Source organism: Portunus trituberculatus, chromosome 42, assembly GCF_017591435.1.
Source record: "Portunus trituberculatus isolate SZX2019 chromosome 42, ASM1759143v1, whole genome shotgun sequence".
NCBI classification, from domain to species: domain Eukaryota; kingdom Metazoa; phylum Arthropoda; class Malacostraca; order Decapoda; family Portunidae; genus Portunus; species Portunus trituberculatus.
The window spans coordinates 6,681,146-6,705,142 of record NC_059296.1 but is presented as its reverse complement, the minus strand read 5'-3'; the positions used below and the strand labels follow the sequence as shown (position 1 = coordinate 6,705,142).

Genomic DNA, 23,997 nt, shown 5'->3' with positions numbered 1-23,997 from the left:
CGATTTTTATTCCCGAGGAGCGATTGGTTCACCAGAGCGACACCACAAGGAGGGTCCCAGCTCAGCGCAGAACACCCCTTCCCCCTCCTCCTCCCCTCAGCGGCCGCCCTGCAGTTCCCGGCTGTTCGGCCAAGAGGTGGTGGTGGACTTTCACTCTCATCACACGTAACTCAGGGCTTGCATCACCACACACACACACACACACACACACACACACACACACACACACACACCATGATGAGGATGAACAGCCGCCTGAAGCATCTCCTCTCCCTCTTCCTCCCTCCTTCATCCTTCCACCCCCCGCAGCGCCATTGTTATTTAGGCAGCGTATCTTAATCTGCTAAACTGACCTGCACCACACACACACACACACACACACACACACACACACACACACACACACACACACACACACACACACACACAGTCAGAGTACGTGTCTTGTCAGGGAGCGTCGGGGGCGTGTTCCGGGGCCTTTAACTCATGTCCGATTGCAGCTGAGTGATAATATTTTATGTAGCGAGCATGGATCACCTGCTTGCTATTTAAGAGCCTAATAAAGATCTAGAGTGAAACCAGCAGGTGAGTGGCTGGCAAGGGAAGGTGAGGTGAGGGGGGAGAGGTGAGGAACGTGAGGTGAGGGAGGAGAGGTGAGGAGACGAGGAGGCGAGGGAGGAAAGGAGCAGCCACGAAACATGGGAGAAATAAACTAACAACTCAGGGAAGAGATAAGGATGCACTTGTTGCCCCCAACACATTACTTGACAACTGCGAATTAAACCGAACAAATGAGTTGACAACCAGGTGATAAACTGAACAAATGAGTTGACAGGTGTGCAATTAACTGACAACACCTGGAATGCTACCCCGGGCTCGCAACACCGGCAACGCGCCCGCTGACAACACCGCCAACAGCCTCAGATAAGCTGACTAAGATGCACAGGTGGCGCCACGTAACCACAACCAGGCGGCACGCACTTCACTCTGGTCCAGGCGATATATTGGCGGCACGCGAGTGGGCAACACGATCAGCTGAGTGATGTAAACACGACTCCACTGGGTAGGGTAGGTAGGCAAGCCGGTGTGGCCCTCCTACTACTACCACTACCACCACCACCACCACCACCACCACCACCACCTCCTTCCACCTGCTCACCTCACCTCCCTCCTCAAGGTCGCACCCACACTTGTCGATACATAATGCCGGGGTGACAAATGACCGGAGAGCCACACAACGCCCCAGTGCTCCCCTCTCCCTCTCGTCCCTCCATCAGCTTGATAAATGACAAACCGGAAGACTCAAGAGTTACAGTTACAATAAGTGTCAAGACGCAACTGTAACGACAGGCGCTGCTCATGGAGAGGGAGAGGGAGAAGGAGAGGGGGTGGAAGAGGGAGAGAGGGAGGGAGGAAGAAGTGTTTATCACTGACACGCGACATAAACTGTTCTTAAGAGTGTAAGGATGAGAGAGAGAGAGAGAGAGAGAGAGAGAGAGAGAGAGAGAGAGAGAGAGAGAGAGAGAGAGAGAGAGAGAATAATAAAACTTTCAAGAGGTGACGTTTGAATAGGAGAGTAAGTGCCCGCGTCCAAGTAAGTAACAGACATTTCCCGCCACTTAGTGTTGGGAGGGCGGGACTGCGATCCTGACAACTGGCGGTCATTACCTCTCTCTCTCTCTCTCTCTGAAGAGCAATTCATCTTCACAGTACTAAACATTTTTCTCCTGACGTAACTATTAGTGGCGACCTCTCGGTGTATCTCCATCACTTACACACACACACACACACACACACTACCATCACCCACTGCTACTCTATCTGTCGCCACTCAAGCACCCTAAGTACAAGAACAACCACGAGCAACCTTCCCTCTCCCCTCGCCTTCAGTACCTGGCCGCCTAGACAGGACACACCCACACCTGCGCCACTCAGACCTAGAGAACAGCGCCCCTTTTACCTTTATTAATATTAGTTATTGCTATCATATCATTATTATCATTATCATCATTATTTCTATTATTATTGTAAGCAAAACAATTTAATATTTTGCATTTAAACGATTAAAATAAAAAAACACATGAGAGAGAGAGAGAGAGAGAGAGAGAGAGAGAGAGAGAGAGAGAGAGAGAGAGAGAGAGAGAGAGAGAGAGAGAGAGAGAGAGAGAGAGAGAGAGAGAGTGCAGCACCTTGCCCTAAATATTACTATGCACGGAAAGGAATGAAGTAGAAAAAAATGAAGTAAAAAGAAAAAAAATAAACATAATAACTAACCATATTTGTAGAAGAGAAACTAGTTATTTGTTGCCTTACGAGAGGAGGAGGAGGAGGAGGAGGAGGAGGAGGAGGAGGAGGAGGAGGAGGAGGAGGAGGAGGAGGAGGAGGAGAGCAAGTTGCAAATATAATGAGAATAAATTAGAAGAAGAAGAAGAAGAAGAACAAGAAGAAGAACAAGAACAAGAAGAAGAACAAGAACAAGAAGAAGAAGAAGAAGAAGAAGAAGAAGAAGGAGAAGAAGAAGAAGAAGAAGAAGAAGAAGAAGAAGAAGAAGAAGAAGAAGAAGAAGAAGAAAATCTAGAAGGAAAAGAAAAAGGAGGAGGAGGAGGAGGAGGAGGAGGAGGAGGAGGAGGAGGAGGAGGAGGAGGAGGAGGAGGAGGAGGAGGAGGAGGAGGAGGAGGAGGAGGACAATGAAGGAATTGGAATAAAAAAGTAACGAAAAGAAAAATCAATAACTATAAGGAATGACGAAAAAATAAATAAATAAATGAAAAAAGCTTGCATATTCAGAGAGAGAGAGAGAGAGAGAGAGAGAGAGAGAGAGAGAGAGAGAGAGAGAGAGAGAGAGAGAGAGAGAGAGAGAGAGAGAGAGAGAGAATGAAAATATAGAAAGATGAACCAAAATACACAGAATAAGATAGAGAAAACAAAAGAATGATGTAGAAAGTCGACATCCTGATGGAAACGAGTGATTTGTATGAAAGTTGTGAACCTAAAAACAAAACTTGAGAGAAAAGAAAAAAAAGGAAAAAGAAATAGAAAAAGTTTAAATCATGGCAGCAGAATGAATTTGAGAGAGAGAGAGAGAGAGAGAGAGAGAGAGAGAGAGAGAGAGAGAGAGAGAGAGAGAGAGAGAGAGAGAGAGAGAGAGAGAGAGAGAGAGAGAGAGAGAGAGAGAGAGAGAGAGAGATAGTTTGACAGCGAGGAAAAAAAAAAATAGTCAAGAACGAGTTAACTGTATGGAAATGAAAAATAAAGACAAAACTAGAGTCAACAAGAAAGAGAAAGAAGAAAGAGAAAGCCATGATAAGTCTCGATAAGGAAGAGATAGGCATATTGTGTGATAGATAAATAACTTACAATCGTACAAAAAAAAAAAAAAAAGAAAGAAAGAAATGATACGATGTGATAATGAAGAGAAAGTAGACACAAAGTAGAGAAAGTAACAAAGAAAGTATAGAATGAAAAAATATATATATACCGAACCAAGAGGAAATATGTTATAATAAAAATAATATAAACATTTATTAAGTAAAACTGATAACAAAATCTAAATCAGAGAAAGTGTTGGAGAATTGAAGTCAAAAGTAAGAACAAGAATATACAGCAGAAGACTAAATAAAAGATAAAACAAAAATATAAGAATACCAAGCTCAAAATAGAAACAGGAATACATAACCTAAAGGAAAGAGAGAAAGTGAGAAGAGAGAAGAGAGGGGAAAAAAATGGGAAAAGAAGACAAGACCATTAACCTGAAAGTGTAAAGTAAGAACACGAATACAGAACTCAAGAAAAGAGAGAAAAAAAATAGGAAAAGAGAAAAGAGGGAAAAAGATACTCTACTCTAAAGAAAGCAAGAAAACAAGATAAAAAGTACAAATCCTACAGAAAGCAAGAAGACAAGGACACGAAGAGCAAACACACAGACAAGAAGAACACAGACAACACAACACAACACAACACAACACAACCCACACAATACTCACGTAGTCGTGGAAGGCCTTGGCCTCACTGGAGTGTTCGCAGGTGTCGCGACGCTCCGGGGCCGCGCAGTACAGGTCCCAGAACACACTGAAACACACCAAACACACACCGTTAACACACCTGGGACTGTACACACCACGAAGGGGCGGGAAAGACAGGTGATATGGGAGAGGGAAGACAGGTGGTGTGAGGGAGGGAAGAGAGGGGAGAGAGGGAAGACAGATGGTGGGGAGGGAAGAACAGCTGCGGTGGGAGGGAAGATAGGTGGTGTGAGGAAAGGAAGGGAAGAGAGGGAAGAAAAGTGGTATGGGGAGGGAAAACAGGGTGTGTGGTGGAGGGCGGGAGAGATGAGACAGATGGTGCGGGGAAAGAAGAGAGGTAAGACAGATGGTGTGGGAGAGAAAGGGAAGAAAGGTGGTGTGGGGAAGGAAGAAAGGTGGTGTGGGGAGAGAAGACAGGTGGTGTGAGGAGTGGAAAGACAGATGGTGTGGGAGAAGGAAAGAAAAGTGCTAGGAGAGAAGGCAGGTGGTGTAGGGAGGAAAGGCAGGTGGTGTGGGAAGGAAAAACAGGTGGTGTGGGGAGGGGAGGCAGGTGGTGTAGGGAGGAAAGGCAGGTGGTGTGGAGAGGAAAGGCAGGTGGTGTAGGGAGGGAAGGCAGGTGGTGTAGGGAGGGAAGGCAGGTGGTGTGGGAGGGAAGGCAGGTGGTGTGGGAAGGGAAGACAGGTGGTGTGGGAAGGGAAGACAGGTGGTGTGGGAAGGGAAAACAGGTGGTGTGGGAAGGGAAGACAGGTGGTGTGGGAAGGGAAAACAGGTGGTGTGGGAAGGGAAGACAGGTGGTGTATGGAGGAAAGGTAAACGATGTGAAGGAAGGGAATAAAAAATAAAAGAATGACATTAATACAAATTTACACCAAAAGTGATTATGGAACTTTAGTAAGAAAAAGTATTGCCATTTTTCGTAAAGCGCCTGAATTAACACACTGAAGGATAGCACTGTGATGCAACAAACTAAGGGACAACACTTCATTATAGCACTACCACGTAACAAACATCTAAAAAATATGATACAGTAATGTCACGTAATATCCCCCCCCCCTCTCTCTCTCTCTCTAATGCATCAACAAACAAGTAAAGCAAACATTTCCTTCTATCTCCCCTGTCTTCTTTCAATCCTTCCTCCCTTTCTCCAGCTTTCTGCCCCCATCATCCTGGACGCCCTGTGATGCAGTAGCGGCGAGGGCGGCGCTACACGACCTTGGGAAGCGGCGGGAAGAAGGGCCGGGCGAGGAGGGCGGGGTGCTGCGGTGCTGGTGACCTCAACGCTCTCACCATCAATGATCCAACCCAGTATAACTCAACCTTGCCTTGCCTGGTTCCGTCCCTCGCCTTTCCCGTCAGATTATCAAAACACACGAATTCCATCTTGTTTCATCTCTTTATTCATATAACTTCGAATTCATTATACTAGGGCTGGCTCTCTCTCTCTCTCTCTCTCTCTCTCTCTCTCTCTCTCTCGACCCTCGGCGGCCTGTCACGTCCTAGGGGCCGGGACACCCACCTCGCTGATGACTAAACACAAACTACTGGCGAATCACACACACACACACACACACACACTATTGCTACTACCACCACCACCACTACCAGCACCCGTCCTATTGGCTGTAAGGCGAGGTGATGAGCCAATGAGCAGTCAGGAGCGTGTTTAAATGAGCGAGACTAAATAAATCTCCAGCAATGATATCCGTGGCGAGGCTAATTTCACCCCTGCTCTGAGGTCATTCCGGGAGGAGAGGACGACGGAGGGGAGCTTGGCAGGTGGAGACGGGAAGGGTGACAAGGTGATGCAGGGTTCAATTGGGTGGTTGTTTATCTATGATAGGTCTATATAAAAAGGAAGGGAAGGACGGGTTGGGGTGAGCAGCAAGAGATGTCAGAAAAGGGGGAAAAAATGTCAAAATGGGAAAAAAAAAAAAAAAAGATGAGAAAAAGTCGAAATATCAAAAAGAGAGAAAGAGGTCAGTAAAAAAAGAAAAGAAAAAGAAAAAAATTGATAACGGGGTGTGTGTGTGTGTGTGTGTGTGTGTGTGTGTGTGTGTGTGTGTGTGTGTGTGTGTGTGTGTGTGTGTGTGTGTGTGTGTGTGTGTGTGTGGTACAGAGTGCGTATATCTGGGGTTCATTAAGAACCTTTGTTGTGAGATTGTAAGGTGTAGGTATACGTAGAGAGAGAGAGAGAGAGAGAGAGAGAGAGAGAGAGAGAGAGAGAGAGAGAGAGAGAGAGAGAGAGAGAGAGAGAGAGAGAGAGAGAGTCATTACACGGTACACTAACTGTCTTCTTCGGCAAGGTTTTAGGGAACAGTGAACGCCGCGGACCTGGAGGAGGAGGAGGAGGAGGAGGAGGAGGAGGAGGAGGAGGAGGAGGAGGAGGAGGAGGAGGAGGAGGAGGAGGAGGAGGAGGAGGAGGAGGAGGAGGAGGGCCTTGGGGACTCACTGGGTTGGCCCCGGGGGAGGTTCAGCCCATGCCTCCAGAACGGCCACTCACCCATCTTGTCCTCTTCTTTCTTTCTTTCTTTATTTATTTCCTCCTCCTCCTCCTCCACGTAATTCTATTTTTTTTTAATCGTACCAAACGGATTTTCTTCTCCCTTTCTCTCTTTTTCAATTCTTAAACTTGTATATAGCTTCCACTATAAGTACTCTCTCTCTCTCTCTCTCTCTCTCTCTCTCCTACACAAACTACCGACAAATTGTGCCTCTTCATTTACATAGGTTTCAATATGTTTTCGTAGCGTCCTCCGTCTCCTCCTCCTTCATTCTTATTCTTTTCCTCCTCCTCCTCCTCCTCAATCATCTTCCCTCATTTCTACCATTAAGCAATAGCGAATACAAGCTCATTATTTTAAACCGCATTCTAATAATACAGGTTTCGCTGCTATGACTTACGTGTATCGCTTGGTGTTTCCTCCTAATGTCATAAGAAAACCTCTCAAAACAAGGAACACGCACGGGTAATAGCAGTGGTGGTGGTGGTGGTACAGGCAAGTCAGATCCCCCTACCAGTAATTACCGTCTACCTATCATACACCTGTCTATTCTTTCCTAATTACACTTGATTCCTTCTTTCTTTGTGTCCGGCCGAAGTGGTGCAAGACGGTACATTTGAGGAACAGGAAGCGAGCACGTGCGTACACACACACACACACACACGCACGCACACGTTCGCGTGAGTGGAGTTCACTTCTATTTCCTCAAACACACCAAAGAAGAAGAAGAAGAAGAAGAAGAAGAGGAGGAGGAGGAGGAGGAGGAGGAGGAGGAGGAGGAGGAGGAGGAGGAGGAGGAGGAGGAGGAGGAGGAGGAGGAGGAGGAGGAGGAGGAGGAGGAGGAGGAAAGTACTAATTTCTCAGTGTTCCCGAATTTGTTATAACCTGGACTTTTTTTCTCATTATGATGTTGCTCCTCTTCCTCCTCCTCTTTATCAGAACATTTCATCTACCGGAATTCTCACCGCAAACGTGCCAAATTACCGTGACAACTCTCTCTCTCTCTCTCTCTCTCTCTCTCTCTCTCTCCTCGGGGCCACAGTGACGCGGGGCCAGCGGGCGTCACCTTACGGGGGTCAGCGAACTTCTGCTATGGGCGCTACGGACGGGTTCAGCAGGTGGGTGTGGAGGTGTTGGGGGAATGAGTGGATGGGAGGGGGCGGTGGCCATGGGTGGGAAGATGAGAGGGAGGCAATGAGTGGGTGGGGAGGAGAGAAATGAGAGGCAGGGAAGGTAGGGATGAGTGGATGATGAAGGTGAGGTGTCTTCCCAAGCGTCAGGTATTTATGAGTGAGTGTGAAGGTGCGTGAGTGGATAGGTGTGTGTTAGGGGCAGTGAAGAATGGGTGGACTGAAGGATGGGTTTGAGTGTGTAAGGGTGAGTGGATGAATGGGCGAGTTAAATGTTGGGTAATGAGTGGACAAGTTTGGGTAAGTATGAGTGGACAAATGAACGAGTAGCAAAGAGTTGAGTGGGGAGATGGGCAAGAGTTAGCAAGGATGAATGAGTAGGTGGGTATATGAATAAAGGAACAAAAAAAAATCAGCAAGTAAAAGTGGGCAAGGTAAGTATGAGTGGGCAGGAGTGGGCAGGAGTGGGCAAGGGTGGTGCGGCGCCTCTAGTAATGAGCACAATCACAGAGGAGTCGTGACTGAGACACACCCACTACCCACACAGTACTCACCCACCCCCATCCACCCACCCACTATACCCAGTCACTCCCTTCCCGTCCCCTCCATCCACACCTCTCTCTCCCACTCCTTCCCCTCCCGGTCATCGTTCCCTGGTCTCTCCTTACTATTCATTCCTTGGGTGAAGTAGAGGTGAATAACTGAGGGAGGGGAGAGGAGAGATCGGGAGAGGAGGGCAAGGGAGGGAGAGGAGAGGAGGAAATACCTGGAAAAGAGATGAAAAACAGAAAGAAGTAGAGAATGAAGAAATACAATGCAGAGAAAACCAAGGTGCAATTAGGAAAGAAAAGTAACAAAGAAAAGGAAGAGAAATGGGAAAAAGAATAGAATGATGACAATGTAGAGGAGAAAAAAAAATGAAGAGAACGCGGACGAGGGAAAAGAAAAAAAAAATAAGAGGATCAGGAGAGGAGAGAAAAGGAAATAAAGAAAGGAAAAAAATGAAAACAGAAAAAGAAAAATAGACACGAGAAGTATAGGTAGAAAAGACCAACGCATATGAGAGAGAGAGAGAGAGAGAGAGAGAGAGAGAGAGAGAGAGAGAGAGAGAGAGAGAGAGAGAGAGAGAGAGAGAGAGAGAGAGAGAGAGAGAGAGAGAGAGAGAGAATAAAAAAGGAGGATGAACAGGGAGGAGATGGCGTCTGTTAACTCATTACCTGACTCATCACCATGTCACAAGTCGGCACACGAGTCAACACAGGTGCGGACTGGTTACCTACTGAAGCTGAGTCAGTAAGGTGAGGATGGCTGAGGCAGAACGGATGACAATCAGTTGGGAAGGATAGAAAAGGACATGCGGTAGTAGTAGTAGTAGTAGTAGTAGTAGTAGTAGTAGTAGTAGTAGTAGTAGTAGTAGTAGTAGTAGATGTAATTGTTGATGTTTTACTAAGGTTTAAAACTATTATGCAGGTATGCAGTGTTGAATTTCCAAGTATAAATGTTGATAAATTGGAGGAGGAGGAGGAGGAGGAGGAGGAGGAGGAGGAGGAGGAGGAGGAGGAGGAGGAGGAGGAGGAGGAGGAGGAGGAGGAGGAGGAGGAGGAGGAGAGGAGAAGAAGAAGAAGAAGAAGAAGAAGAAGAAGAAGGAAACAGAACAACAATTAGAAGAAGAAGAAGAAGAAGAAGATGAGATAGAGAAGAAGAAGAAGGCAGAAGAAGACAACGTATAGTGGGAATGACGGCGTGAAGCAAGTAATGAGATAGAGGAGTCAAGGCACAGAGTGCTGACGAGAGCCTCCTGTCATCACTTTCTTAGACGCGGAACTCCACACATTCAGCTCCTTTTCTGTCCACGCATCACAATCACTCCCAGACCAATAAGGCACCAGCTGGACGGGCACAACAGCGTGTTAAACCGAGACTCCTGCCGCCACCCACGCTTACACACACCACCACAAACACGTGCTTGGGAAAGAGGTCAAAATTAGTATTCCTGTACATACCCTTTCTTTTTGGTCAGGTGCGGTGTCATAATAGTTTCAAAAGTTCCGTCACTTCCAAATAATTAATTAATTATCTTTAAGCTTCGTGCTTTTAAGGTTTTTATAACTTTTTCAATGGGCAAACAGATAATTAGCATGATTTTTTACGATGTTAACCCCAAGTGTCAATACAGAAGTCTTGTTAAACTGTCACTATAGGATCATGAAAACACACTTAAAAAATTGCAACAACGTCCTTTACAGCTTAGTAGTAGAGACAAGCCCTTCATTCGTTCCTTTATAACCTTATGTAGAATTCTTGTTAAACTGTTACTATACGGTCAATACAAATACAAATACAAATAGGATCATGAAAATACACTTAAAAAAAAGCGCCAACTTCCTTTGGAGCTTAATAGTAGAGCCAAGCCTTTCATTCACTCCTTAAAAAAAAAAAATAATAAATAATAAATAAATATAAATAAAAAAAAAAAAAAAATATAAAGAGTAGCAACAGTACAGAATAATCCCCCCAATTGATTACTTCATCTCAGCCAGCGAATATTCCTGCAGGCCTTCTCTCCTTTCTCCTTGCCTCAGTTTACCCTGGAAATGTCGCTCACTCTTATCTTCCTTTGCCTCCCGAGCTGGCCTTCCAAAGAGTGACGCTAAGCTCAGATATCACGCTGGTTGATCTCGTGGCCTTCCCTTTCTACTTCCTTTTCGAGTGACGCTGGAAATGGTTCGGGGGTCTTGCTGCTTACTCGTCTTGTTTCTCTCCCTGTAAGACTCGCGCCTGCTTAAGGAGTAATGTGGTTCGCTTCTATGTTCTCCCAATGCTAGACTTATTGTTTGTTATTGCATACTACTTTCTTTTAGACAATGCTTCCTTGTAGTGGTTAGTAATCAGTTACGTGGCTTGGAAAGAAGGATTGACTGGTTATTTTGTCATAGCGTTCTGCGTTTCCATGCAGTGTGAACTATAGAAGATATAAAAACTCCCTCAAAAACAACAACAACGGTGCTTTAGAGCTTATTAATGGTAGAGACAAGTTCTATATTCGCTCCTTAGCAAAAAAATAAAATAAAATAGAATAAAAATAAATAAATAAAAATATAAAAAATAGATAAAAAATAGGCAGATAGACAAGAAAAGTCATCTAAAACTCAAATTTCTCGTAAAAGAGGACCGTGGGTGTAAAAATGGGGAAAAAATTGACGATCTCTTCTGTCTCCTAATCACTCACGTTTTCTTTTTCTTCTATCTATTTCTTTTAATTATCGCATTTTTTTCCTATTTTTTGTCTTTTTTAGTATCTCTAAGTCACATGGATCTCATACTGAACTGAAAAGAAAAAATATAAAAGGAAAAGAAAGTTCGACACTAACGTGTATACCGTAAAAACCAGAGAGAGAGAGAGAGAGAGAGAGAGAGAGAGAGAGAGAGAGAGAGAGAGAGAGAGAGAGAGAGAGAGAGAGGTGCGCATCAATAAAAAAAAAATACGTAGCATATGTCACGTTAGCTGGTGGCACTACTACTACTACTACTACTACTACTACTACTACTACTACTACCACCACCACCACCACAATCTTGCTGAAACTCGTACTATTTACTCTCTTGTGATGACGCCGCTCAAACCAAAAGAAAGCCACCACCACTCTTCTCCTTCATCACACACCAAAGCACCGTGTTGAAACTTTAGCTCTCTATTCCGACACGGTGGCTTGCTTGTGGTGGCGAGGAAGCACAGCATGAAGCAGGAAATCTCTATCTAACAAACGGTAAAAATGAAAAAAAAAAAAATAAATAAAAAAAAAAAATAAAATAAAATAAAAAAATAAATAAATAAAGATCTGCTTCATCCTGTTTTCTCTCATTTGTCTAATCTAAATAAAATGTGAAATGTTGAAATTCTGGTAGGTTTTTTTTTCTTTTTCTGGTTTTATATTCTGACAAACTATACTGTCGCAACATCTCTTCTTTCAGCCTTTTTGTGAGTCCTGTATCGAGTAACAGTATTATCAGTCTTTACTTAATTATTTCGATCGCATTGTGCCGATTCATTTCCTGTATCATTTCTCCGAACAGACTTGGGAGCTTTGGAATAATTGTATACTGACTCCATAACACCAACAATAATTAAGTCGACTACCATCATTCCTCCTTTCAAAAACCTGCATGCATAAGGTCTTCCAATGCATCACGAACTTCACCTCTTCAGTACCATGAGACGTTTTAATATCTATTCTGCTTACTCTATGGTGATTTTATTCAGCTTCAGAATCTTATGTGTAGATTAAAACTGAAGAATCTGGCTATTAATATTCTCACCTCCACAAACCCTTCCTAATGTAAATAAAATCGTCTATCCATAACCAAAACTCATGGTAAAATTACGTCCCAGTACTGAAGAGGTTAAGAATAATTGTACAGTTACAATAAAACATCTACAGTACGTAAGTCAACTGCCATCATTCCTCCCTTCAACAGTCTACACGCAAAATGGCTTTCAAACGCATCACAACTCTCTTCTCGCCTCCCTCACAGTCCATCACAGCGCTGTTCTCTCCGCCTCCCGCTACAACACCCACCGACCAGCGAAACAAACTGTAATCACGCCCGAGGTCTTCAGTTCGCCGCTGGAAATGAGGTTACCCAGCAGTTATAATTTTCACCTTCCACACACCAGCCAGCCAGCCAGCCAGCCAGTCAGTCACCACCACCATCTGCCCCGCTACTCACCCTCTCATTTGCATTCATCCTCCCTTTCACGTAACTCTCTTCCACACTTACTCACTCCACCCACGCACCATTTGCATGAACAATTACACGCAAACGGCTCCCATACATATAATGGTCAAGACATCGCCAAACTGACTCCCAGACTCTATCGTAACCACCAACATACAAGGCTGTCTGTTTTGGCTTTTTTTCCTCGTGGCGTTATTACGATCTAGTTTTTACAAAGCATGAAAACAAGAACAGAAAATAACGATAAGAAGAATAAGAAAAACAAGAAAATAATCAACTAATTTCTCTCATTTCCTTCTGATCACAACTCGAGGAATACACGAAGAATCAAGACCAAATTTGTTTTTTTACCTAATTCTGGTCCCACTAGTAATTACCTTCAAAGACGACAGGTGATTAGTACGGTTCTCGTGATAATATTTCCGCCACTAACTTAAGAATATTCTAAACTTACAAGCATTACAAAAACACCCTAGAAAACCTGATCATCTTCCAATTGGGACCAGTTCAAAATCGAATCAAAATGAGATAGCGAAACGTTTTTTGAAGACAAGGAGGAATGAGATAGGTAAGACAAGTACTATCATTACTACTGTGAAGATCCACTCCAAGAACCACAGGGAGAAACCACAGACCTGCGCAAACCCGTTAAAAGAAGCAGAGACGACAAGGCACGATGATCTTCTTTAAGGGGGTATGAGGGGGAAGCATCCAGCACTTGACATGTATACACAAATACATAAACATCATCCCATCCCTACTTAAAACAAATAATTCCAAGACCTACAAGAAGAACCAAGGACCTGCCCCAAGCTGCCCTATATAACATCCCTTGCGCCATGAACTTAACTCACCTATTTCATCAACGCCACTCCCTGAAAAACTGGCCCCCAAGTCATATCAGAGCGAAATTTCCACCACGTTCACCACCTTCACCACCTTCTCCTCTCCAGCTAACGTGAAAGTTCAATAACAGTAAAAAACGTCACCTCAAGTAAGCCCTGTCACTACTGCTGTTGCTGCTGCTGTGTTCTGTCTGAGGAACGTGGCTGGCTGGCTGGATGACTGACTGATGGACTGACTGTGTGTGTGTGTGTGTGTGTGTGTGTGTGTGTGTGTGTGTGTGTGTGTGTGTGTGTGTGTGTGTGTGTGTGTGTGTGTGTGTGTGTGTGTGTGTGTGGTTTTGGAAACTTGGCAACTGATTGTAATTTTCTTCTTTCCTCCCTTCTCTTCCTTTCATCTCTCTCTCTCTCTCTCTCTCTCTCTCTCTCTCTCTGGTGTTCTCAAGGTGGTTCACCCTCACGGAAGGCGTTAGGTAGGGGGAGGGGGACAGGGAAGAGGGGAGTAGGTATTACACCCACACATCCATTCCCTCTCTCTTCTTACCACCACCACCGCCTCCCTAAGCACCCACTCCCCCCCTCTTCTCTTCTCTTATCTTCTTTCTCTCTCTCTCTCTCTCTCTGAACAATGAATAAAAGGAAAAATTAATAAGTCTCCCAATATTTAGAGAAAACGAGGGGGTGAATGTGTGTATTTTTGCATATATGCGTGCATGTACTACGTATGTATGTCTGGATGTGCCTATGTATTAATTTTGCAGTTCAATTGGTTAGGTAGTTAGTTAGACAAGCAAGAAGTCTGATGGTTGGCATTACCTTAAGTGATCAGTAAAGTAAAGTTAGTCTGATTTAGTTGGTGAATTAGTACAACTTGTCATATTTTAGTCAGTCAGTCAGTCAGTCAGTCAGTCAAACTAAAATATGACAAGTTATACTAATTTACCAACTAAATCTGACTAACTTTACTTAACTGATCAACTAAAGGAGTGACCAATAAGGTAATAATTACACAAACCAACCGACTTCCTACCTGTCTAACTAACTAACCAATTGAACTACAAAATCAATGCATATATCTCCATCACACCACCTCCCTCTTAACCCCTTCCACACCACCAACATCCACATACCAGCAAAGACTTGTTCCTTTAAGGTGTAAGAATCATGCTTTGGTCTCATCTTGATATCCACAGAAATACAGACATCCTTTGACCACCCCCTGTTAACCACATGATCACTTAGCCCGCCTTGGTAGTCACACGATCACATTCATCCTTTGGTCCCCCCTTTGATAAGCACAGAAACAGTCATCCTTTGGTCCAAGAGGGAATTAAAGAATGACTACGACCGTGTAGCTACCAAGGGGGGGACTAAAGGATGCCTCTGATCGTGTGGATAGCCAGTATGTGATATTAATCAGTTAGTTAGTTTAGTCAGTCAGTCAGTCATCTTCTCTCCAGTCACTCCATACCATTATAACAAGATCGACTCCATAATTTCTTTACATTTCGAGGAGGAAAAAAAAAAAAAAAATCATGAGAATCGAGGAAGCACAAGACGAGTGGGCGGCATTTGACGTGATATTTCCAAGTGCAATTCTGCCTCTCAGTGCACGAGTCTTTGTGCACGTTTCGAAATCCAGGCAGCGGGTTTTGCCCATTCACTTGAACTTAAATAGGAAGCAAAGGCATCTCTCTCTCTCTCTCTCTCTCTCTCTCTCTCTCTCTCTCTCTCAACCTAACATAAACCGAAATCCAGGCAGCCGTTTTGTTCGTTCACTTGAAGAGGAAGTAAAGGCATTCTCTCTCTCTCTCTCTCTCTCTCTCTCTCTCTCTCTCTCTCTCTCTCACACACACACAGTCAACGTTTCGCCAAGAATGCGCTGCGATAAAACACTGCCGAGTCATCCTGTCATTTACTCTCGCTTCCCTTCTGCCATTGTTATTACTTACTCCTCCTCCTCCTCTTCGTCTTCCTCCTACCATCCATCCACTCATCACCTTCATCGTTCCGTATAATTGGTCGAATTTGCCTTCCTCCTCCTCCTCCTCCTCCTCAACTCCCGTCTTCATTTTTCATCTTCTCTTGTTCTCTTGAGTTACGTTCGTTCAAGTTTTATGTTCTTTGTCACGGTGCCTCTTCTTCCTTTCCTCCTCCGTTATGCGCTGGTGATTGCTCTCTCTCTCTCTCTCTCTCTCTCTCTCTCTCTCTCTCTCTCTCTCTCTCTCTCTCTCTCTGTGACAAGGAAGTGACCTGATCTGATTTTCTTTCGTTTTTCTCTCTTATTCTTATTTCATCTCTAATTCTCTGATTTTTTCTTTCTTTCTCTCTTGTCGCTCTCTCTTGCTTCAATATATTCGTGATCGTGTTATAATTATCAAGTATTCTCTTACGCTTTTCATGTGATATTCTCTCTCTCTCTCTCTCTCTCTCTCTCTCTCTAACCACAAACTAGATTTACTTACTATTACCTTTTATACTTCCTATCCTCCTCTTCCTCTTCTACCTCAAACCAATATCTCTCTTCTAACGTTCTACTACCTAGATAGACGACACACACACACACACACACACACACACACACACAGCTACACTTCTTTCTTTACACAGTTGTGGCGTCAAAACCTCAAGTCGACACCGTAAGTCATGCCATCCGCTACTTTTCAGGCCGTCCACCCCTGCTTACCTCCCTGTCTCACAAGCACGCACGCACGCACGCACGGACCAACGCACACACGCACACACACTATCTAATCCAAGCAGCGGACTGTTCACGATAAATGCAATAAGTAGCAATGATAGAAAAAAAAAAAGTATGAAATCTTTACAAGTATCGATATTAAATGGAACGGGGATTAAAAAGTTATGTTGATATTGCAATTTCTAGCCAGTGCAGTGTTTCAAGGTGGCAACACAGGAGAAGAGTTCAGAGTTCTTAATGAAGGTTATATGTGCAAGATAGCAGTGAAAGTAGTTAATCTGCAATGGTACCTCTCACACACCACCGTCACAGTTCCCTTCCTCTAGATTGTTTCCAGAACACACGAAAACACTACTTTGAAAACTTCACAACTCCCTTCTACTATCCACCTTCGTGAAACAGTTAATCAGCAATGTAATGTACCTACCACGCATCCACCCTCACAGTTCCCTTCCTTTATACTGCTTCCAGAACACACAAAAACACTACTTTGAAAGCCTCACAGCTCCCTTCTACTATCCACCTTCATGAAACTGTAAATCAGCAGTGTATTCTACCACCACCCCCACAGTTCCCTTCTCCTATATTCCTAGAACACGAAACAGCGTCATCCGGGCTAACAAGAGTACATGACAGCACAAGAGCACAGCAAACCACACCTTGGCGACAGAGAGAAGGTGGTCATCACGCGCTGCACATCCTGAGTGGCGTGCTGGAATGCTGGACTAGGGAGAGTATCGCTCTCACCGCCGCTGCCACCACCACCACCACCATCTCCTCTTCCTTTTTTTTCCTCTTAGTTATGACTTTTTGTTTATTATGTTTTTCCCTGACAGTTAGAACTAATGTACGCACTTCCTCCTCTTAATTCTTCTTTTTCCATCTCAATCTCTTCTTCCTTCTTCTCCACGTAATATTCATCCATTTCTATCTCTATCTCTTCTTCCTCCTTTTCCAGTTCTTCTTTCTCCTTCATCACTTCTTCTTTTTACTCCTTCATCGCTTCTTTCTCCTCCTCCTCTTTCTCCACAGCCAGAATTATTACTTCCATTACTGTCTTGATTGTACGTCTCCCCTCTCGTAACATTCTGCTCGTGATCGCAATAACATCCTTAGAATTACCATATACCGTCAGTACAGCAGCCTAACTAAATACCAGACGACACACACACACACACACACACACACACACACACACACACACACACACACACACACACACACTCAATAGCTAACTCAGGTGGCGTTCCTAAGTGTTCCCTACGTGTCCCCTGAGTACTTCTAACACCCTGAGGGCCTTCACCATCTAAAAAAAAATGTCCCCGAGTGGAGTAGTTCTGGACGGCGCCACCGCACGTCTCTATTTATTCAGTGTGGGTTCTACTTATGATGACAGCGGAGTGGGTAAGAGAGAGAAGAAAAAATAGAAGTGGAGGGAATAATGAAGTAAAGCTGTCGTTGTGATTTACCTTATCGTCCATTCCCTTCCATTCGAGGCGCCGCAGAAATCACCCTAACACGCTCATTACCCTAATGCACATCTTTCTCGATCGACAATTTCTTCCCAAGTCTTCGTGCGGAACTGCCTCGCTCGGGCCGCCGCTCATGCCTGGACTAATACTAAATACGGGAAGTTTTTGTGTAAAGAGGCGAGGCGGTGCTGGCAGGCAGTTCCCGTCTCGCCAATCTCGCCCCCACGCCTCTCCTAACACTCAAACTGACTCGGACGCGGATACATTGATGCTTTCTTTCATACAGACTCGGGGTGTGTATGACAATCTATTCGCAAAGTGCTCCCTGGGTTACATGGTATGAATATTATTGATTCAATCGCCCGAGGGAGTGAGAGTGGCCGTGTATCTCACAATGGGCGGCGGGTGCTTCACGACGACGCTTTTCTGGGCAGTAATGGGCGTCATCAGCGGCCCTACTAGGCAGTCGTGATTACGCCGGGCCGGTGGTGGGAGTGTGGGGGACAGGTGTGCTGCGGCCTGACACCTGGGGAACATGTGGCATCTCGTGTACAGTGAAGGTTCATCGTTGTTGTTGTTGTGGAGTTGCATTTTTTCAGTCAGGCAACAATTAATCACTCATTCACGTCAGTAATTAGATATTCAGACACTCAGTCAGTCAGTCAATCAGTTAGTTTGTTTCTCAAGTTCTACAAGCAACCCGCGCCTCCACCGTCACATCACTGACACTATCACTGCCAGCACATAACATTAGCCGTTATCGCTACCCACATTATCTCCATCGTCACCACACCACTCAACACCGGCATCGCTACCTAACACTATCCTCACTACCTCACCCAATCCACAGACACCACCTCCACTGTCACCATACCATACCTCACCACTGTCACTACACACCTGCCATAACACTTCACACTACCTACGCTACCTACTGCCACTATAATGACTACTACCATCACCATCACACTGTTACGGTTACATCTCACTATCATGCAGAATAACAAGTCACCATTACATCACGCTATTGGCCAGCAAAGGATATGACACCACGCACCTTGGCTAACACTCAAGCACATCACCACATCATCATATCACACAATCCTTGACACCACCACCAACACCGCGACGCACTTTTTCTCATAATACCGTTCCCACACTCTCTCTCTCTCTCTCTCTCTCTCTCTCTCTCTCTCTCTCTCTCTCGAGCAAAACACTCTGTACAAACCTGGTAGTCGCATCTCGCTAAAACCCAACCACCACCACCACCACCTCCCCTGTCTGTATCACCTCGCCCACCAAACACCATATCAGTCGCATCGCTGCCATTTCGCTGAACTCTTTCGCTTCATTCTCTCCGACACCCATAAAAACCTTCCATAATGCATCGTAAATCGACAAAAGCCAAAGTGAAACATTTTTACATAACAGCTTCACCTGCAAAATTGATACCGCTGTGATCACGCGGGCAGCAGCAGCGGTGGTGGTGGTGTGCGGGCTGTTATGCTGTGGCCAGTGGGTCTTTTGTGTGATGCTCGCTGTTATGCTCGCTGTCCCGCCGCGTGTGGTTTCTGCTACATTAGGCTGTTTTTTTTTTTTTTTTTTTTCTCTATATGTATTTTTTTTTCGCCTTTTGTTGTGGCAGCGGTGATGGTGGCGGCGGCATTGTCTCCTCATTGTTCTCTGCTGGAGCGATTTTGTATTTTTCCCCCGTTGTGTTGTGAGTGTTGCTTTGCGGGGCCCGGTGGTGCTGGTGGTAGCAGTACCCCGCGGCCCTCCCCAGTCCAGCCAGCTCCGGTGAAGGAAGAGCACCTGGCACTAGTCAGTATTGAAAAACACGTTGCTCTCTCACCATAACTACTTTCCAAGGCCCCAGAGATGATCAGCCAAGTTCTCAAGAGCGTTTCTCCGGTTCAGTGTAGAAATCATGTTAGATATGTCAATAGAACCACAAAAACATCTCTAAAAAACCGTGTCACTTCAAGTAAAGCCTTTTGAAAGCAAGGGCGATGCGGTAAGAAGGGTTTCAGAATGTGGTCCACTGGGCGGCGTGCTGCCCGGTGCCACGCTCCCCTCAGGGAGAAGAGCGACTCCTATGACGCTGTCCCATCCCATGCTACGTGCTGTCCCTCGCCTCAAGTGCGCGGTGTGCCCCTGGTGCCTCTGCTTTCACTCCCAAGGTCGTTTCAATATGCGTTGTTGAGGTTCACGCGCCGCTCTCTGCTGGTTTTTGTTGCTTTTCACCCGCCAAGCGTCAGGGTGAGTGTCTGGAGGCTTCAGCGACACAGAGACGTTTCGTGCAGGGTGTCATGGTGTTTGGTGCGTGTTGCGTTGCGCGTGCGCACAGCGTGGGTGTGTGTGTGTGTGTAGCAGGGCTGTGGCGTAGCACGGGAAGGACGCCAGGTGCTAGGTGAGGCTACGGTTTCGTCGTGTGTGTGTGTGTGTGTGTGTGTGTGTGTGTGTGTGTGTGTGTGTGTGTGTGTGTGTGTGTGTGTGTTGTGTCATATCCCCGTCAATTGTGTGCTTTTATAGTTTAATTTATTCCAAAGTAGGTGTTCAATATTATGTTCACCACGTATATACTGTTTTCATCACACACACACACACCGCTACACCAACCCTCCACCTTACATACTGTACACACACAAACTAGCACACCCAAACCATGACACCCTCCATTTCACGCTTCCCATCCCCGTCTATAAAGAATAACACCAAAAAATAACCTCACCACCACCACCACCACCCCTACATGCCCTCCAGTCTCCACGCACGCAGCCTCTCATAAACTAAAAGATTTATGCGCCCCACATGTGTACTTCAAAACATTTTATATTATTATCCAAGTTCTAGGTCGCCACTTTAAATGTGAATGAGCTCATCCGCCAGCACGGAGCTCAGACTAGCCAGCGGGAACCTGGGACGGGAAGGCTAAGGTGGGGACTATAGTAACACTCATTGGGCATAACAGTGGGATAAATACAGCACAAGACATCATGATAACTCAGAATTCGAAAGTTACTCTCCAAATGCCATCCACTCTTTGTTCTTTTCATTCCTATTACTGACATAATAAGCAGGAATATTGTAAAAGTGCGATATTTAACCTTTACACTTATTCTTTATGTACGAAATCTATGTAAACACGTACAAGAAAGAAAGGGAATGGAAACAAAGTGATACAATTTTTGTTAAATAATGTTTATAGATGTGTCAAGTATCTCAGGGGTAATAAGTGACCAGGAAAAGATGCGTCAAATAGCAGGGAAGGAAAAGTCTTAATAACGGAGACGTTCTGGATCGGGGTTGGGAGCGGTGAGGTGCCATCAGGTGTGTGTCCCCCCGGGGTTTATTAGTGAATTTGGAGGGTGGTTGATGAACACGTCAGCACGCGGCGATATGTGGGACGCGCGGTGTTTACGAGCGGTGTAAACAAGAACAGGAACACTCTACCTCATGATTCATTTACTTGCACACAAACACACATACAAACATGCGTGCGCTGTAAAATACCAAGGGATGCAGTTTTACAATGAATGAATGATGCGCAGGATGAAAGAACAAACAAAAATGGATATATATTTTTCAGTCCCACAAGAGCAGCGCCACAGAAGGCAGCCAATAAAGGAGTCACGGGGGAGGAGTTCAGACTGCCTCGGGGAGAAGGGAGATGCAGCACCACGCAAACAGGGAGACCACAGGGAGAGGACCTGTATGAGGAGACAGGGAGAACTGGAAGATAGGAGGAAGAAGTAAAAGAGAGAAAAGAGAAGAATATGTTGCTTGTGATCCTGTCTCTGTCTGTCTGTCTGTCCAGCTGCTTTCATCCACGACTTGATCTTTCCACTTTTTGCGTCACCAGTCTTCCGGTGTCGGTGCATCACGCGGAGTCGAGGCGTCCACACCACCTCCTCCGCGCCCCACTCACCCCCTTATCTGTCGCCTCTATAATCCCTCACAACCTATACCTCGCTCTTATCAATAATCTGATAAGCGCACCTCTTATCACACCGTGCCTGTCCAGCATTAGTGTTGACTCTCTCTCTCTCTCTCTCTCTCTCTCTCTCTCTCTCTCTCTCTCTCTCTCTCTCTCTCTCTCTCTCTCTCTCCTGTCATCACCATTCCGTCTGTCAACACGGTGCTCGCTGCCTCACCGTCACACGGCATCGACACCGGCAATTCATCTATTTTTGAACGCGGCGTGGGATGGAAGTGGAGGGTGGGTGGGGGCGGTGCAGCAGGGCGCGGGCACCGAGTTGATCCGCGCGCTACTGTAATTCTTTAATACATTTTAATGTAAACGAGAATTACAAGGTAATAGTGCGCGGGGCGGAGAGCGGCGGCGGGAGAGAGGGTAATCCGCTCGATCGTCCCATGATTGGACTCGATGCGTTTTTCATTAGCAGATGAACTTTTCATTTTTATGAACACAATATCGTCCATTCCGTTCCATACGAAAAATGCTTTTAAATTTACTGGTAACGTTGTTTGGCCCAATCATGTATGCTTGGCAGTGCGGCGACACGGCTCCCTCGGAAGGGCAGGCGACCGGCGACCGGCGGGCGGCGGCGGTGGGTCAGGCTGGCGGCAGGCCCTGCTGCCCCTCCCAGCCTTACCCGCCGCCGGCCAGGTGTCTGGAGGCAGGTGAGATGTGCCGCTCCCCGCCACCTGCCCGCTCTGGGTACTCCTCCTCGCCGGCCAGTGAAGGTGTGGCGTTCCTGGTGCTCGGTGATCCCTGACCCACGCCGCCCACCACCACCACCACCCAGCCTCCACCTCGCGTCGTCTAGCTTCCATCCCACACTTCCCAACCTCCACCTCGCCCCCCCATTACCCTCCATCCCACCCACCTGCCTCCTTCCCCGCCCACTCCCACCACCCAGTTTCCATCCAACGTCACCCACTCCACCAACATACACAGCAGCCTGAGTATCCAGCCTCCGCGCCACACCGCCGCCACCACCACCACCACCATCACAGCACCACCCAGCTGCCCCTCGTCACATACATGCCATACCACACCCCTTATCTAGCGCCTTATCCTTTACACTCCGCCACCCATATATCCACATCTTCCACACCCTGGCGCCCACTCGTCTCAACCCGCCCACCCTCACCCAGCACCGGTCCTCCCGCCCGCACCCTTCCACGCCCACGCTCAGACTCTCCCCGCCGCCACAATGGACCAGCGGGTGATGCCGACGAATATGGCGCGATACCCGAGCGGTGTGTTTGTCATTTTCGGAAAGGTGGGCATCTTCACCTCCACTGCTGCCTACCTGCTCCTCCCCCGCCCTCCACCTACGTACACCGCCTCACGCTTCCCTCTCTCTTTCTCGGCATCAGCATACACTCCACCCCGTGCCACACACACACACACACACACACACACACACACACACACACACACACCACTACCACCCCCACTAACACACTCACAATTAACAGAAAACTAACGTTAGTCGCATCACCACCACCACCACCACCATCACAAGCTGCCCCAGAGGAGTCACACACACACACACACACACACACACACACACACACACACACACACACACAGGACTAAAAACCTAACAAAGTCAGTAGGCCTATAACAAGGTTACCTGCCGTACTAAATTAATTACACTGTATATCTTTCCTAAATGTGAAAGGAAAGAATGAACTTCCCCTTCTTTCTTCCCTCGTCCCACCCCATCTCTCCCTCCCTCTCCCTCTATCTCTTCCCGTCCCCGATGCAAACACACCTGTCAACAAAGTAAAAACTAGACACGCACACAAACACACACACCAGGTAAAAATGTTATGGCAGTAATGAATATAAACACTAATCAACCCATCAACCCAGAGTCTTTACGGTGCAATTAAGACAATTAGTGTGGCAACATCAAATCGAAGCCAATAATCGCAAGTAATTAAATATCCCAATTGAAATTCTTGAAGCATCTTTCGTGAATACAGGGAATGAAAACTACCGCCTTGTTCTTAAGTCGACTGAATTTTACAGCTTACGAAAAAAAATTAAACTAAATAAAAAAGATACGAAAAAAAGAAACTATTAGCCATCTGTTTCACTTACATATTTGAAATTTTCGCAATTACGGAAGGGGAAAAAATTAACAGCATGTCTTCAGTTGACTCTTCCAGTTGACCTGACAGAACCACTGGTGCGAGACAAATAAAACGCGTCTGCTTCACTTACCAACACTGGAAAGGGAAGAAAAACCTACCGCCATGTTCTCAGTCAACTTTTCTCGTTTCCTTAATAGAACCGTAGACGTGAAATAAAAACTGTTATCAAACCTCTGATGAGTTATACAAGATCCAATACAAGGCTCACCTGTCTCACTTCAGCAACTACAAATTGATTCAAACGCACAAACTGAATCACAGGACGCGGCAGGCAAAGGTTTTATATTCCCGTCACAGCGACACACACACACACACACACACACACACACACACACACACACACACACACACACACACACACACACACACACACACACGTGACCTGCATTACAAGTGTGGGGAGGGGGAAGGGGTAGTCTTCCCGGCGGGTTGTGCACTGCTCTCTCACAGCAAGACAAAC

At 45.9% G+C, this 23,997-nt stretch overlaps 1 protein-coding gene across 9 annotated transcripts in view; it reads right to left on the bottom strand.

Moving 5' to 3' along the window:
- LOC123517776 (single-stranded DNA-binding protein 3-like) overlaps positions 1–23,997 on the bottom strand; it is a 194,678-nt gene that overhangs the window by 119,532 nt on the left and 51,149 nt on the right. For all 9 annotated transcript variants that reach the window (XM_045278226.1, XM_045278222.1, XM_045278225.1 and 6 more), the window contains exon 4: positions 3,984–4,068. In XM_045278226.1, the coding sequence (XP_045134161.1) occupies positions 3,984–4,068 (85 nt within the window). The remainder of the gene's footprint in view (positions 1–3,983; positions 4,069–23,997) is intronic.